The 14,681-nt window shown below is 54.0% G+C and overlaps 1 protein-coding gene across 1 annotated transcript in view; it reads right to left on the bottom strand.

Annotated features, from left to right (window-relative positions):
- Positions 1-12: 12 nt before the first annotated feature.
- Positions 13-14,681, bottom strand: part of LOC133354344 (AF4/FMR2 family member lilli-like) — a 30,120-nt gene continuing 15,451 nt past the window's right edge. Inside the window, exon 2 of the mRNA XM_061571112.1 lies at positions 13-2,974. Within this exon, the coding sequence (XP_061427096.1) occupies positions 14-2,974 (2,961 nt within the window). The 3' untranslated portion in view covers position 13. The remainder of the gene's footprint in view (positions 2,975-14,681) is intronic.

The following is a 14,681-nucleotide window of genomic DNA, read 5'->3' as shown; positions in this document are numbered from 1 at the left end:
CGTTGGCGTCTGGTTAGCCGGGAGATCGGCGGATGCGCGGACAGAGCCCGGGCGAGACGACTGCGGGTGGGAGACGTCCATCCGTTGCTGCTGCTGGTGGTGCTGCCGCTGCGACAAATGATCCGACGACTCGGGGATCCTCGGCGATCTTTATCTCGAGCTGCCGGATGATCTCCTTCAGGTCGTCGTTGTTCGGGTCGTGCACGGAGGACTGCTGCTCTTTTCGGCTCGACATCGGCGAACCACTGCGAATCACTCTGTGCCCCAAGTCGTGGCCACTCGCACCTCGACTGGAGAAGCAAATCACTCCGTTGTCCGGCTGGGATGTTTTCATGGACGAGCCTCGTTTGTCCTGCTGCTCTCCCGGCCCAGATGTTTGTTGAAAACCAATGCTGTTGCTGCGAGACAGGCCGCTTTTGTAACTTGAATTATGTTGCCCCTTGAGTGCTGCCTTGTCCCTGTGTCCCTGCGCGGGGTGCTCCTTCGACTGCATCTGTTGCAGACGCTGCTGCTGCTGCTCGCTCCCGAGCACTTTCTGGAACAGCCCTTCATCCCCGCTCTGCATGTGCTGCTGCAGAAGCCTCTCCAGCGACTTCTGTTCCACCTCGGAGTGTTTGTACGGCTGCATCTGCTGCGGCATCGGCTGTTGGAAATGCATCTGCTTCTTGCTGCCGTAGTATTGCCGGGCGGCCTGCACGTCGGAAGCGTGCGCAAGCAGGGACAGGCTGCCCTGGGGATCTTGCGAACCTTCGCAGTGCTGCCCGTAGCGCTCGCTCGCCGCCTGCGCCGCCGAGTTCTTCGCGTCGCGCTCGCCGTGCTGCGGGCGGGCGTGCATCACGTGCTGGCCTCCCTGAGGCAGCAGGTGCGACTGCAGGAGCCCGTGCTCCTCCGCTGGGTCGCTCGAGTTGCGTCGGCTTGTAATAGCACCTTGGAGAGTCCCTGATCGTTCGGCGTCGAGTCCCATAAACGTACGATGGCTTTTACCTTTGTCGGCGTCGAAGCACACGGACGCCACGTGATTCATAATGACCGAGCGGGTGCTGCTCTGGTTGCTGGTGGTCGCTTGCTCTGAGCACCTTTGTTTCGAGGCATCACCTCGCAGCACCTCTTCGGACAGCTCTGAGTAGGGGCGGCTGCTCTGCTCCGAGTCTCCCTCCGCTCCCATCGACAGCGGCTGCCCGTGATAGGAAGCGACCGCCGGCTGGTGCAGGTTATTACGGGGCACGGGGGTGTCGTCTTCTTTGGCAACGGAGGCGGCTCCGTCGGAGACCTGGCCGTGGGCGTTTGTGTGGCCTTGTGACTGCGCATCCAATGCTGCGCTCTGCTGCCACTTGCACTGCTGCGATTGGGCATCCTGAAGCAGCTGCTGCTGCAGAAGCAGTTGATTGTGTTGATGATGCGAATACTGCTGTGCCAGCTCATGGCTCTGCAAGAACTGCTGATGCTGCTGCGCCTGCTGCTGGTGCTGTGTAAGCTGCTGCTCTTGAGCAAGATGTTGGCTGTGAAGTTGCGAGTGCAGCTCTTGCTGGTGGTTCATCAAGCTGTGATTCGGTTGCACGAGCAGGGGTGCGATGTGCGCATCGTTTAGAATTTTCTGTTGTAGGAGCGACTGCCCCTGCGGCGGTTGCCCCTGCATTGGCGCCAGCGCTTGGGACTGCTGCTGGTGATTTTGCGCAGCCGCGCCGTGCTGCGCCGCTTTCTGCGAGTACTGTGCAGAAGCCTGGGCCTGCAGATGCTGCTTGTGCTTTGCCGCCGCCGCTGCCGCCTCTTGATTCTGCTGCAGAGGCCCGGGCCACAGCTCCGCCAGCGTCTGCCTGGACGTGCCAACGCCGTTGCTCGCTTGCGAAGGAGACGCTGCCGCCGCCGCTGCTGCCGCCGCTGCCGCCGCCGCCGCTGCCGCCGCCGCCACTGCCTTCGCCGCCTTCGCCGCCTTGCCCGCTCGGCCCTTGCCTGCCGACTGCTTGGGCGCGGCGCCGGCCAACTGGGCTCCCGTGCCGTTGGACAACTCGGCGAGCGCCTTCACCGCCGTCGCCTGCTCGGGGCTCATCTGCTGCTGCAGGGCAAAGTCGAGGAAGCTCTGAAAGAAACCCGAGAGGTGAGCGTTTGCCCCTTTTTTGTTTTTACCGCCGGCGAGCGCCAAGGCAGGAGAGCTGCACCTCTCCGCTGGCACGCTGCCGCCGGACGCCGCCGCGGAGTTTCCGACGCCGCCGTTGCCGAGCGAAGCCTGGGCCGAGGGGCCCGGCGCGGCTCCGCTCGGCTCCGGAGTGGCGCAGCTGCCGCCAGCCTCGGGAGACCGCTCGCAGTCGTTCCCGCTCTCGGCGGCCGCCGTTAAGTCGGGGCAGTCCGGGCCTTTGCAGTCGCAGTTTTCGGGCTTCCTCTCCGAGCACGCGGTGGCTTTGCAGTATCCCTGCTGGGCCGAGGCTGCTTCCGACAGGAAGAGCAGGGGGTTCGTGACGATGGGGCTGGGAGCCCGCTTGGCACCGTCATCCGGGCTGGGCGGGTACTCGCCCGTTCCGCCGTTGACAGCGGCGGCCTCGCCGCCTTCCGCCGCCAGCGCGAGGCTGTCGGCCAACCTCAGCAGGTCCAGCTCCACGTCCTCCAACCGTGGCTTTTTGTTCGGCGGTATCGCCTGCGGGCACGAACCGTTTATGTGCCGCTTCATGCCATGGCAATTCTGCTCCGGCTCTGCGGGCTGCCCGTTCTCCACCACCACCTCCTTGCCCTGAGAGGAATCGTCCTGAAAGTCGTCCTGAGTGTCGTTCTCGTGCGCCAGGCCGTTGGGAGGAGGGTGCGCCGTCGGGGATGGCGAGCGAGAGGGGGCGGCGAGCGGCGGCTCCTGGCCGGGTTTTGCGGCGGCGGTGGCGGCTGGCGGCGTGGAATCTTCTGCGTCACGGGCGCCATCGCTGGACTGCCCCGCGGGGTCCGGAGGTCGTGACTTCCTCGAGCCATTGACGGCCTTGCTCCTTGCAGCTGCCTACAAAAACACACCACAGACACGCACACACACGTTGCAGATGTGCGGCCCGGGCCAGAAAACACGGATTATACGTCGCCAGTGTGGCGAAGTATAATCCAACAACCTCTGTGACTGACACAGCGGAACGGGCCGAGGGGGCATTCACCGAGGAGATGGAGCGATGAAATCAGCTCATCTGCAGGTGCTGGGTGGATGATTACATCGAAGGAGCACGAGAGGCCTTTATCCAGCAGTGGTATTTATGGAGTACAGTTACTGTGTCGTGTTTCACAACGCAAACTAAAAAAACATATATACTAAAAAACTGTTGGCCAGATAAGGCCCCACTGAGCTATGTAGCTCTTTTTCGGAAGCGACCTGGTCGCATATGACAGCTCAACAAAGTGGCTTATCACGTGGAAATGTATAGCAGCCAAAGTCTAAACGCATGTTTCTAAAATGTGGAGGGAAAAACCGGACTCCCCGGAGAAAAATCCATATGAGCACGGGGAGAACATGCAAACTCCAAATATACAGGCATCAGGGTCGGAATCCATGACCTCCTGCATACCAGGCGAGGTAGTTAACATCTCATCACGCAAGTAATACCAGCGGAGAGGCAAGGCGAATGAAATTAAATGGCAGCACAGCTGGCAGAAGCAATGGGAGCATGGTGGCGCACACAGCGAGTTCAGTCCGACTGTCAACCACCACACTCCCACCGTAATCCGCCAAACTCAGCAGCCTCACACGACCATCACCACCACAATCACAGGGGGCTTTCTCTCTCTGCAATGGTGCAGAGTCTAAACATCTCTCGGCTCGGTCATTAGTCAATGAAGGCACCACACCAACCTGGGTCACGAGACACCTCCGGCAACTAAAATCCGGACCTCAAAAACACCACGGCTAAGCGTTGGTAGGCCAGGGTGATTGTGTAAAGCCGATTCTGCATCACCCGGATTACAAGGCACATTTTTCGTTCCTCCGTATTTCAAAGCATTAGCTGGGGGTTCGTGTTATAATCCAGAGAATGGCATTCTTCTCATGTTTTAATCATTGCAATGAAATGGAAAGTTACATTTGCTCCGACATCCCCACCACCCTTCCCCACATCCACCCCAAAAGCGCAAGTTAATAAACAAGACACGAATTAACTAAACCTCTTTCCAAAAAGCTAATTTACAAAGAAATTTAAGTAGATGCCAAGTTCTCCCCACCCCCCACGCCGACACCCCCACCCGCGGGCACCCATCTGATGTCGGGGGGACAGCCAGTAAACTCAAGGAGATTCAATTCACTCGCCGCTTGCGTCACAAGAATCACGAGCGCGCAGCAACACAATCGGACAAAAGCCCGGTCTAGACGGTGCACATTACAGCGCCGCGGGATGCATACTGAGCCAACGTTGTGCGCGGGAGACGTGACGACGCGCGCTGCGAGAGGGAGCTGGGCCCCGGCCACCTGATCGGAGCTCCTGCCCCCCCCCACCCTTGCAAGGTTCTGGAGAATCTCCCGAACGATGAGCGGCTGGCTCTTCCCACCTAAAAATGTCCCTTTTTCTTGCTCGCACTTAAATACTTTCTCCCTCTTCTCTTGCAAAGTGGCTTCCGTAGCCGCCCGTCAACACCCTAGTGTTGCTAAAACAATGCACCTTCTTGAAATCCATCTCAAAGCAGCACCCCCCCCCATCCCCCCCCCCCCCGCTGCTTACTGCCGAATTTTACAAATTAATTGCACAAGGTCCACTACAACCTCAACCCACTGTTTTCTTACCGGGAATTGTGATCCTACTCGCTGGGCTCGGGGCTGGCTGCCACCTGATTTGAGCACCCCGTCCCATCACACGTCCAACCCAGCGCAACCGGTTTTTCGCCCCCCCATCCTATAACCACAACAATCACGTCTGCATGGCTCCTCCTGTCCTGCGAAGATATTCTCAGCATCCGCCTCAAGACACCTGTCCTTAAATGCAAAGACATTTGTATTATCAAACTGCTTAAGTTTAAAATCTATAAACATGGATATCACTCCCGCCTCATCAACTGCCCTGTGCATTACACACCTGGCCTACCCATCGCATCTAGTTTCCATAGTGCATCTAACACAAGCCCCGCTAAACAAATATACCTTCTGCAAACTCCTTCTCAAAGCCTCCTGGCAATATGGACATTACTGCCCAAGTATACAAAGTCCACTACCCACCTCAATCTTCCAAACCGGGTACTCGTGATCAGACTGCAGGAGCCACGTTTCTCATTAAAGCTAATAGCCTCATCTGAGGATAGCTCGCATCTTCTTCAGAACCTGGCAGTGTCTGTCCTAAATGCCTAAAAAAAACCTACAAAAATAGCTGCACGCTGTACGTTCATCTAACCCGTATTGACTTCAGAAATTATATTTTTTGACTCCGCAAACCCCGATCTGTGGTTTTAGTGAATACGTTAGGCAAGCACGGTCCATACCATTCTACTGCCTCAATGTCTTTGTGTACGCGCCGGAGTCGCAACTCCCAAATATAAACATGAATATCACTTTGGCGTCATCTGGTCGAACACCATATGAGACGAGGCTCCGAAGAAAGCTGTCTATGGTGTGGACCAATCAGTTTCAAAGACAATGCATAAATTACCAGAGTATTGTTTTTTGTTTGCATTTGACTGCAAGTATTGTGGTTAATGTAAACATGATTTCTTACAAAAGGTGTCAGTTTTGTTGCCAGAAAAAAGGGGAAAACCCCATTAGTATAACTCCCAAGTTGTTAAACAGCCGACCAAAATCTCACCTAGGATGCCGTAGCGGCCACAAAAATCAGTGCGCACTTAGATCGGGCAGGGAGGAGGGGGGGCTTCAGGAGATTTGATCTTTGTGGTAGGACAGCAGATAGGGAGAATGAATCTCTGGATTTACTTTGTAGAGCTTGAGCAAGATTATAACTTGTGTGGCCGATGGGGGTGGGGAGGGATTTTCTCCCAAGTGGTTTTCTACCTGGATCTTTACCCTGTTTACCAAAGATTCTGGCAAATTACCTTGCCTCCCCCCGCCCCCACTAATCTGTGATACAGTGTATAATTACACTATACATATATGTTACTGTACGAATTGCTGCAGAAAGCAACTCGCACACAAAAGTACAAATGTGACCGTCAGACATTAGAAACGTAAATATGAATAATAATAAAAACTCGAGCACGATGTTCAGGAAGCTCTTGGCACAGCCCTCTCTCTGCACGCGAACCTCCGAGCCACCCTAACTAAGGAGACACTTAAGACGACAAACGGGACCACCCCTTCCCAAACACACCACCCCCACGACAACATTGCTATGTTTACAGTGAAGGCCTAAACAAAGTTGTCGCCGCCCTTCCTCCTCGTCTGCATGAAACTGTGATTTACAATTGACAACAATGGTACCAACAAAAGCAGGGAGTTTTACCCGTCTCGCTGCGTGATCTGCCAACCCTCAGCCCCGACGTGTGAAAACCTGTTTCTGTTTGGATTTAAAGCTTTCGTGACTGCAGGGATTCATCTTCTTGGTTCTTTCGGTTAGAAGGGAAATAATAAAATAAAAATAACGTAATAAAATAAAATAATTCTCACGACGTTTCGGCCACAACGCAAGCAGCCGTCCTCAGGTGAAGAACAGGTCTGTTGGAAAGACAGCGTCTGAATGTCGGAAAGACAGCGACTGAATGATGCCGTCTTTCCGACAGACCTGTTCTTCACCTGAGTACGGCTGCTTGCGTTGTGGCCGAAACGTCGTGAGAATTATTGTATGTTTATTTTTATTATTTTATTATTTTCCTTCTACGTGACTTTACCGAAAGAACCCAGAAGATGAACCTGTTTCTGGTACATATTTCTGTATTTGGCCTGAGCATCCCCCCCCCCCCCCCCAATAAACATAAAACGTTGTTGTGCCAATAGTTCCAACCCACACGGCCAACGTTGGCACGTTCGCTGGATCAGGGCCACCGACAGAGCATAGCTCATCTGCACGGTGGAAGCTACTTTCGTCTTCGGCTCAAACAAAAAAATAATCCACGCGTCGCTGCGCCAGAGCGGGCGGGAGGTGGGGGGGTATCTTGGCGGGCTGTTTACCAGCCGCGGCGTCCGCGCCGCTCGCCTCTCGGCAGTGAAAGAGTCGATTCATTTCTGGCATCAGGTGCCCGCCGCCGCCGCCGCAAACGTCCGCTGCGCTCAAGACTACGACACGGCGGTCAAGCGATTCATCCGCGCGTGGTTTGTGTGTACGTCCACGCGCGTGAATGTTTATTCACGTGTACCCTGGATTCACATTCATGTGTAGCAGGTTTGTCCAAACTGCTTCCTCGCACGTGTGTACACGCAGCGCACGGAGGCTTGCGTAATGACCATAAATGACTTCATTCTAAACAAGGTGAGCCGAGCTGCAACCAGGATTACCTAAGGGGCGTCTGCAGCAATGTAAACAAAAGTGTAACAATTGGCAATCTCTTGAGAAGTTTGTTGAACTTTACAACTGGGTAGAAAGTCTACTGAAATGGAATGTCTCCTATAAACTCACCACCTTTGTCACAATCACCACCGCGCCACCACCAACACACAACCACTGCTCGCTCCTTCACAAGTAAAAACACAGAGGGGCGAGTTTGGCGCATGCGGCACACGGGAGTCCATGAACCCGGCTGCGAAAATCCGGCAACAAAACTTGAGCCGCCGATCGCTCCGGTATCAGCAGGCCGTTCAGAGTCGCTGTGTTTTTAAAAATCTCACGGCCAAGAGAAAGCGGGCGAGTGAGAGAAGCGAGTGGGGGGGTGTGACCGCGGGGACGAGCGGAACCCGTGGGCACGACGGCGCTCTCCCTCCCCCAGTCACCGTGACCTTGAAGCGCCGGCCGCCTGCCGCCGCCGCCGGGCGCAACTGTCACTGCCGGGAGGGCTTCTCGACACCGTGAGCCACTCGCAGCAGCAGCAGCAGCGGCGGCAACAACAACAACAGGCTTCACTCCCAGCAGTGGGTGTGACCACACCGCAGGGGGTGCGGGGGAGAGGATAGGGGGTAGAGAGGGTGGTGAAAGAAGGGGGTTGGGGAGGAGGGATTGGGGGGGGATGGGCAGTCAGCAGGCATGTGGGGGGGGGGCGCATGGGCCTGGCTCTGCGCTATGTTTCTGCGCTGATGAGTCTGCATCAATGCGGTGGAAAAATGAACGAATGTCGGTGTCGCAAACGACGGGCGCCGGATAAAATTCTTCAAAGAAGTGTAAAGCATGCAGATGTAAGAAGTAAAACGAGGCGAGCGGTTTTCAAAGCGACGGCACTTTGCACTGTGCCCTCCCGCGGTGGGGAGGGGGGAAGAAACACTCGTTTCTCATTCACGAAGAGAACGAGGGTCGTCACCCGTCCCCCTGGTTTTCCCAGGATCGTCCCCCTCTTGTTTACGTGGCTGCCCGTCCTGGAAAATTTTCCGAGTCTTCCCCGGAACGCTAAAAAAAGAGTACGAGTTGATAATAAATAATAACCCACTCAGCAATGCGATGCCATTCACATTTGGCTCTCCCCTCATCCGCTATTAGGGATTCATCTTCTTGGTTCTTTCGGTAAAGTCACGTAGAATGGAAATAATAAAATAAAAAAACATAATAAAATAATTCTCACGACGTTTCGGCCACAACGCAAGCAGCCGTCCTCAGGTGAAGAACAGGTCTGTCGATAAGACAGAGTCTGAATGACACGTCCTGGGCTTGGAGCGTCTAATTAAACTGGGTAGGGAGGAGGAAGAGCGCCTTGACAAAAGAAGGGAGCTGGCAAGCCTGAAGCGGACACCGTCCCCCCTCGGCAAGGTTCGACCTGACGGAAAACGTGCTCACTTAAAAAATCAGCTGCAATTGCCACATGTGGCTTGTGAATCTTGGAAGCACAAAAACTGTGTGGAAAGTCAGCTGCTCCACCCTGGCACAACAAATGGGAAGGCCTGCTGCCCACATGTCTCACGACAACAGCCTCCTGACTGATCGAAATGAACACCGATTTTCTCCCGGTTGTGTGTTCTATCCAATTCGTTATCCAACTCACCAACATTCTGGTTGGAACGCGAGAGACCACAACAACAAAACAGCTCGAGACAACCGACCGGATGGGCCGGTCCGAAAGGAGGAACACGAGGGGGCCAGAGACATTCCTCCCCCCACCCGTCTCCCGGCCTGACCCACTCCCATGCCCTGCACGATGTGAGAGATTCAGATTTGTCCCAGTTCTTATTTTACACGTAAGCCATCAGAGGGCCACCCCCCTAGGCTATGTGCCACAGCTACCACAGCCGCCCCCCCCCCCCCCAACCATTAAATCTGTTTAATTTGAGCCGTAATCCGAGAGACTCGGGAATAAGCTGCTCAGCCGATTAGAAAAAAAATACCATATGGAGCACTGCTGTGCCCCCTCGTTTGAAAACCATATCACAACTGCCCGACGAATTATCGGAAGTGACGAAGCCTCGTTAGTCGGCAATCTGCGAGAGGTTTTGTTGTTGATGTTGGAATTGAGGTGGAATATTGGGAGGAAAAGACCTGGCGCGACAAGGGGCGCAGGGATCTATTTTGCCACCGGCGGAGGGAGATTAGGTAACGAGACGTTGCTGAAATCACATCCTCGCGCACGCGCGCAAAACACGTGACTTGGCTCACGCGTGTCAACTGTAAGCACACGCATGACCTGGCACTCAAATAACATGCGGCCACACACGAGCGCTGCCACGCGGCGGAGGGGCACGCACCGGGCAGCGAGGGGGGGGGGGGAAGGCTCATCGACCGACCGCGAGTCAGGTACGACGACAGATGCCGACTTGAGCCAGTCTCGGATCATCGGCTCAGGTGGCAGAGCGAGTGACTTACAATAAACTCGCCTCCCGCCACAGGCAGGAATGCGGAATTTCCATCGCTGGCTCAGCTGTAAAACAGGACACGAGCACCATGCCTCCAATGTCTCGTCTGCCCAACGCCACTGCAATGTACGCGAGCAGAATGTCTGCGCCGAAGCGACGTTGGTGCAAGTTTATCAATTGCAAACGAACCAACAGAACCGGGTGGCTACTCTCGCCCGCCGGCCACACGGTCACGACGTGCAGGCGTGAGTGCTGCAATCTGGTTACAAGTCCTCGATTTTAATTTGTCGTTTCCATTGCCTGCGATGGTGATGACCGAGCGGAACACTCCGAAGGAATCTGGGAGAATCTCCTGTGGGTTCACGGGACAAGTCACGTGGGATGCCGGGCCCCAACACTGAGCACCAGTGCGCCGAGCTCCTGGTGCAGAGGCCCATCACCACTCAGCTTTTCAACGCCTAACAGATGTCTGTCACTCTCCCTCTGCAAGCACCATCTCCCACTCAACGTTGTGGATGGTAAACAGGAGTAACCACGGCACAACCGAAGAGCAACTAGACTGAAAACAACTACAGATAGTCCCCGAGTTACGACGGTCCGACTAACGATATTTCGATCTTACGATGGCGATACGACAAAATTGAAAAATATTTTAAATTTCGCGCGGCAGGCAAACGCAGCAGCGCACGAGGTACGTACGATACTGTACGTTGGGACGCTGCCAGGATGTACGCATCTCCAGCCTAAGTTAATGTAGCCATCAACAACCTAACATCGTTCAAGTATGCAGACGACAGACAGAATCTTGGTGAGTAAAGTACAATTATACATTACGATACGTTCAATGCATGTATGATACGTAGATTTAGCGATTTAATTTTAGGATTACCATGATACGATACGTTCAATGCATGTTAAAAGTTTTTATAGCAGATAGGATTGTTTCCTGAAAAAACCTTCTATTAAATTGCAGTTCATATAGGTAGGCTACGAATTTACCTTGTTTTTTTAACTTTACATTTTACTGTGCAATACAGTATTGTAATTCATAAATACATACAGTATATAGTTTATACAGTACGGTACTGTAAATTGCTCTGTTTTGCTAAATTATCACTATTCTTTAAGACTCCTGGGTAGGCTATAGGTCATCTTCGACTTACGATATTTTCGACTTACGATGGGGTCGTCGTAACGCATCTCCATCGTAAGTGGAGGACTACCTGTACATGTAACCGTGGGTCAATGCCCATCAAACATTAATGCCAAGTCAACATAAAAGCTAGACAAAGCAATAAAACTCAACTGTGACACTAGCAGGGCAAGCCCAGGGTTTGTATCAGCATTAGCCTCCTTGTCCGAATGTTTACTTCTGAAGGGTATTTAAACAAGCTTAGCCATCTGTCTGGCATTCTAACTGCCTTGGCAGTTGACGACCTTCAAGACTCTGCAGTGGTCGACGTGAAACGCAGTTCCGGCTCCTCGCCGAGCTATTTTCTCAACGAGCGGAACGTGCAAGGCACGGATGGGTTACCGCGGCCGTTCCCGTCCACGCGAGACGCAGAGGCCGCGGCTGCCCTACCCGCCGGCAACGGCCGAATGCAGATGTCCGTCGTTCGCCGAATGCGCCGAGCTCAAAATCGTTGGGTCATGCTCCACGGGGTGTCCATCCCAGGCCCTGCGGCTCTCAACTAAAGCGGCTCTCTGGTGGAAATGAGTCGAACGCAAACTCACAACTGTCGCGTTTTTTCCTTTCCTTGATGGTGGGGTGGGGGGGGGGGTCGTTCTGCAAGGAAACGATAAGGGCGAATAACAACCAATGTCCCCTTACGCAAACGGAACAGAGTGGCCAGCCTGCTCAACCATTCCCCTTTCACAACAAAATCAGGAAGTGACTCGGGGTGGTCTCACAGCATTTCCCCCTGCACTTCACCCACTCCCCCTCACCCCCCAACTTCCCCACGGTGTGAGCAAAGAAACATCGGTCATTAAAAGCAAACCCCGCATGAGCAATCGAACTATCATAGTAATTTAGGAAAATCTTTAAAAGATGGCGTTGGGAGAATCCCACACAAGGGTGTCCACTCATCGGGGCCGCGTACGAAGCGGATCGTAGCGACAGGTGTCAAGGGCGGCAGGAACGGCGCACAAAGCGCACGTTTGAGAAACTTTCAACTGTGCCGGGCAGGGCTGCTTGTGCGAGCGTTGCACTGGTCAGCTGTGTCCATACATTCCCGAAGCGACAAGTAGCAACCCCTCCTCGCTCATGCTCGCGCACACGCACACACATGGTACACCATGCCCACAACAACACGGCTTATAAATAGCCAAACTTGTTTCGACAAGCCCGGCTTGCGGTGCCTGTTGCTGCAAGCGCCTGCTGCAGCGCACGCCCCTGCCCCCTCCTTCAGCAAACACCCCGTTGTGAAACGCTTCGTTTGTACCGCGCCCCATGACTCCCCCCCCCCCTACACGTGGCCACGTGTTTTTTACTCAAGTCCTTTTAAAAACACAACTCGACCGTGACGCGGCCCGCACAGGTGCGGCGCCGCAGTCCACCTCACCGCCGTGGCCAGCGCACAACCGTTCCAGGATCTGCCTCGTTCCTATCCACGGCTTCCGGCTGTCGCAGCCCACGATGGGCGAGCGCGACACAAACATTCGTGCACAGTGGGAACCGAATGCGGCTCTCACCAGGTGAGCGGGGGGCTCACCAGGTGAGCGGGTGGATGAGGTGAGCGGAGCTCACCAGGTGAGCAGGGGGATCACAGCATTGCGAAGGGGTCAGTAGATGCAGCACCAAGTGGAATCTCAAACTCTTAGTTCTTTCGGTAAAGTCACGTAGGTAAAAAATGAAATAAAAATAAATAAAAACAATAAAATCACGACGTTTCGGAGGCAACACAAGCTTCCGTCTTGTGTTGTTTGACAAACCAAAGTTTGCCTTTCTGTTAATATCACTAGATCGCGGTTTTTAAAGCCAGATTTAAATGCGGCACAGTTTTGGCCAATATCACGGAACATGAGGTCACACTGTCACATCTTTTTGTCCCAATCTCAAGTCACTCGCACAGACTATTTCAGCAAGCGAGGCCCCATTGAGCCAAGCAGCTCTCTTAGCTCTCGGACGGCGACAACCTCGGCCCAAGACCGTCGGGCAGTGGCGGCAGTCACAGGCCATTGCAGCGTGTACGCAATGTGCAAACTAACGAGCGTAAAAAGTCAAATTATTTACACAAAACTCACTGCCAGAACTTACTGTAAACAGAATAAACGAGAAGAAACTCCCTTTCAGTGCGCGCGTGCCGAGAGCCGCCAACTAAACAAACCGTTCACCGCGTTTGCCGGATCAGTTTGGCAAATCGTTTCCAACCCTCGAGTTTGGTTTCGTCAAAATAGGTTTGTGAAGGAGGCACGGGACGCGGAGTCCGCAGCGAGCGACACGCCAAGACAAACGCGGAGAACGCTCGGCGAACGCGCGATCTTGCGGCGGCGCAACCAACCGGGAGTGCGGCGCTCCCCTCGACGCTCGTGTCGTCACCGCCGTCCGCGGCGGAAGGGCTTCCCCGGTCTCACGCCGCCCACACGGGGAGACTCCCTACGTAGCCGCTTGCTTCCAAGCCCTGCCAGCCAATCGCACGCACGCTCGCTGTCGCCCACCTCGCTCGCTCGCCCGGCCTGCAAGCCTCACCCACGTCACCGACACACTGCTGAGTAATGGGTCCTTCGCGCGCGGGCGATACGATTGTGCGCGAGCGTGAACTTTTTTCGTACCGTACGTAGCCAAGCGTACTAATTGGAGGACTACGGCGCTTGTTCGCGAGTTATTGGCGATGCGAAGTAATATTTACACCCATGCGCGTTTTTTTTCGAAAGCATCACCTTGCAAACCAAAACGGTCCACAAAGACAAATCCTACAGATTACACGGTAACTACAGAAAAGCAATGCCCCCTCCTCCTCTCTCACGGCTCAGACCTCAGTTCATCAGCCACCGAACAGCGGCTTTACATAACGATTCCCCCTTGACGCACAAACAGCTCCGCTAATTTCCTTCCACACTGTCAGCAGTGGGACCAACGTAATCCTGAGCGCAGCTTTGATAATAGTACCCTACCAGTCCCCCCCCCCCCACACCGAGGGCTGGCGGGCCCAGGAGCCAGGCTAACCCGTATGGACTCCAGCCAGCAGTGGCATGAGAGCAAGCCATTGCATGGCTGCTCGTTTACCTTCAAATATCTATATTGGTTGGAACTCGCGATTTCGAATTGCCAATCGCCGTGCAATGTGGGGCAAGAGACAACCCTCCTGTGCCACGTACGACTGGATCATGGCATTTTTTTCCCCCTTCGCAGGGCCCAGTAGAGATTAGAGGGCACAACAATTTTGCCCCCCCCCCCCTTCAGAGTCGGTGAAATGGTCACAATTCAGGGGTCGAGATTTAGAACGAGAAGCGATTCTTTGTCACCATTGTAGCGAATGTTTTTCTTTTTGCAAACAAATCGCAACAAAACAAAACACGTTTTTTAATGTAAAATAACCTATGCCCTATTTAGCCACACATTCAGTGGACCTGTGGGAGGATGCTAAATGAAAGTAGTCCTGTGGACGGTGGCATTGACGTATAAAAACCTTAGACAAATATAAATATATAGGATCGACATCATGGGACCTCCTTTGCCAATACCAAAATATGAGAATAGGTTTTCCCATTTATCATATTTTCGTACTGGCAAAGGAGGTCCCATGATGTAGCTGATCACCCGAACTCCCATTACTCTGATAGTGCATTGTCTTTGTGTTGTACGCCTTTTGGCGTCCTCTGGTCTAACACCGTTTTGAGACGAGGCTCAAAAGAAAGCTGTCTC

The sequence above is a fragment of the Lethenteron reissneri genome, chromosome 47 (assembly GCF_015708825.2).
Source record: "Lethenteron reissneri isolate LAM-NWPU_2019-01 chromosome 47, ASM1570882v1, whole genome shotgun sequence".
Lineage (NCBI taxonomy): Eukaryota > Metazoa > Chordata > Hyperoartia > Petromyzontiformes > Petromyzontidae > Lethenteron > Lethenteron reissneri.
This window is presented reverse-complemented; position numbering and strand designations above follow the sequence as displayed.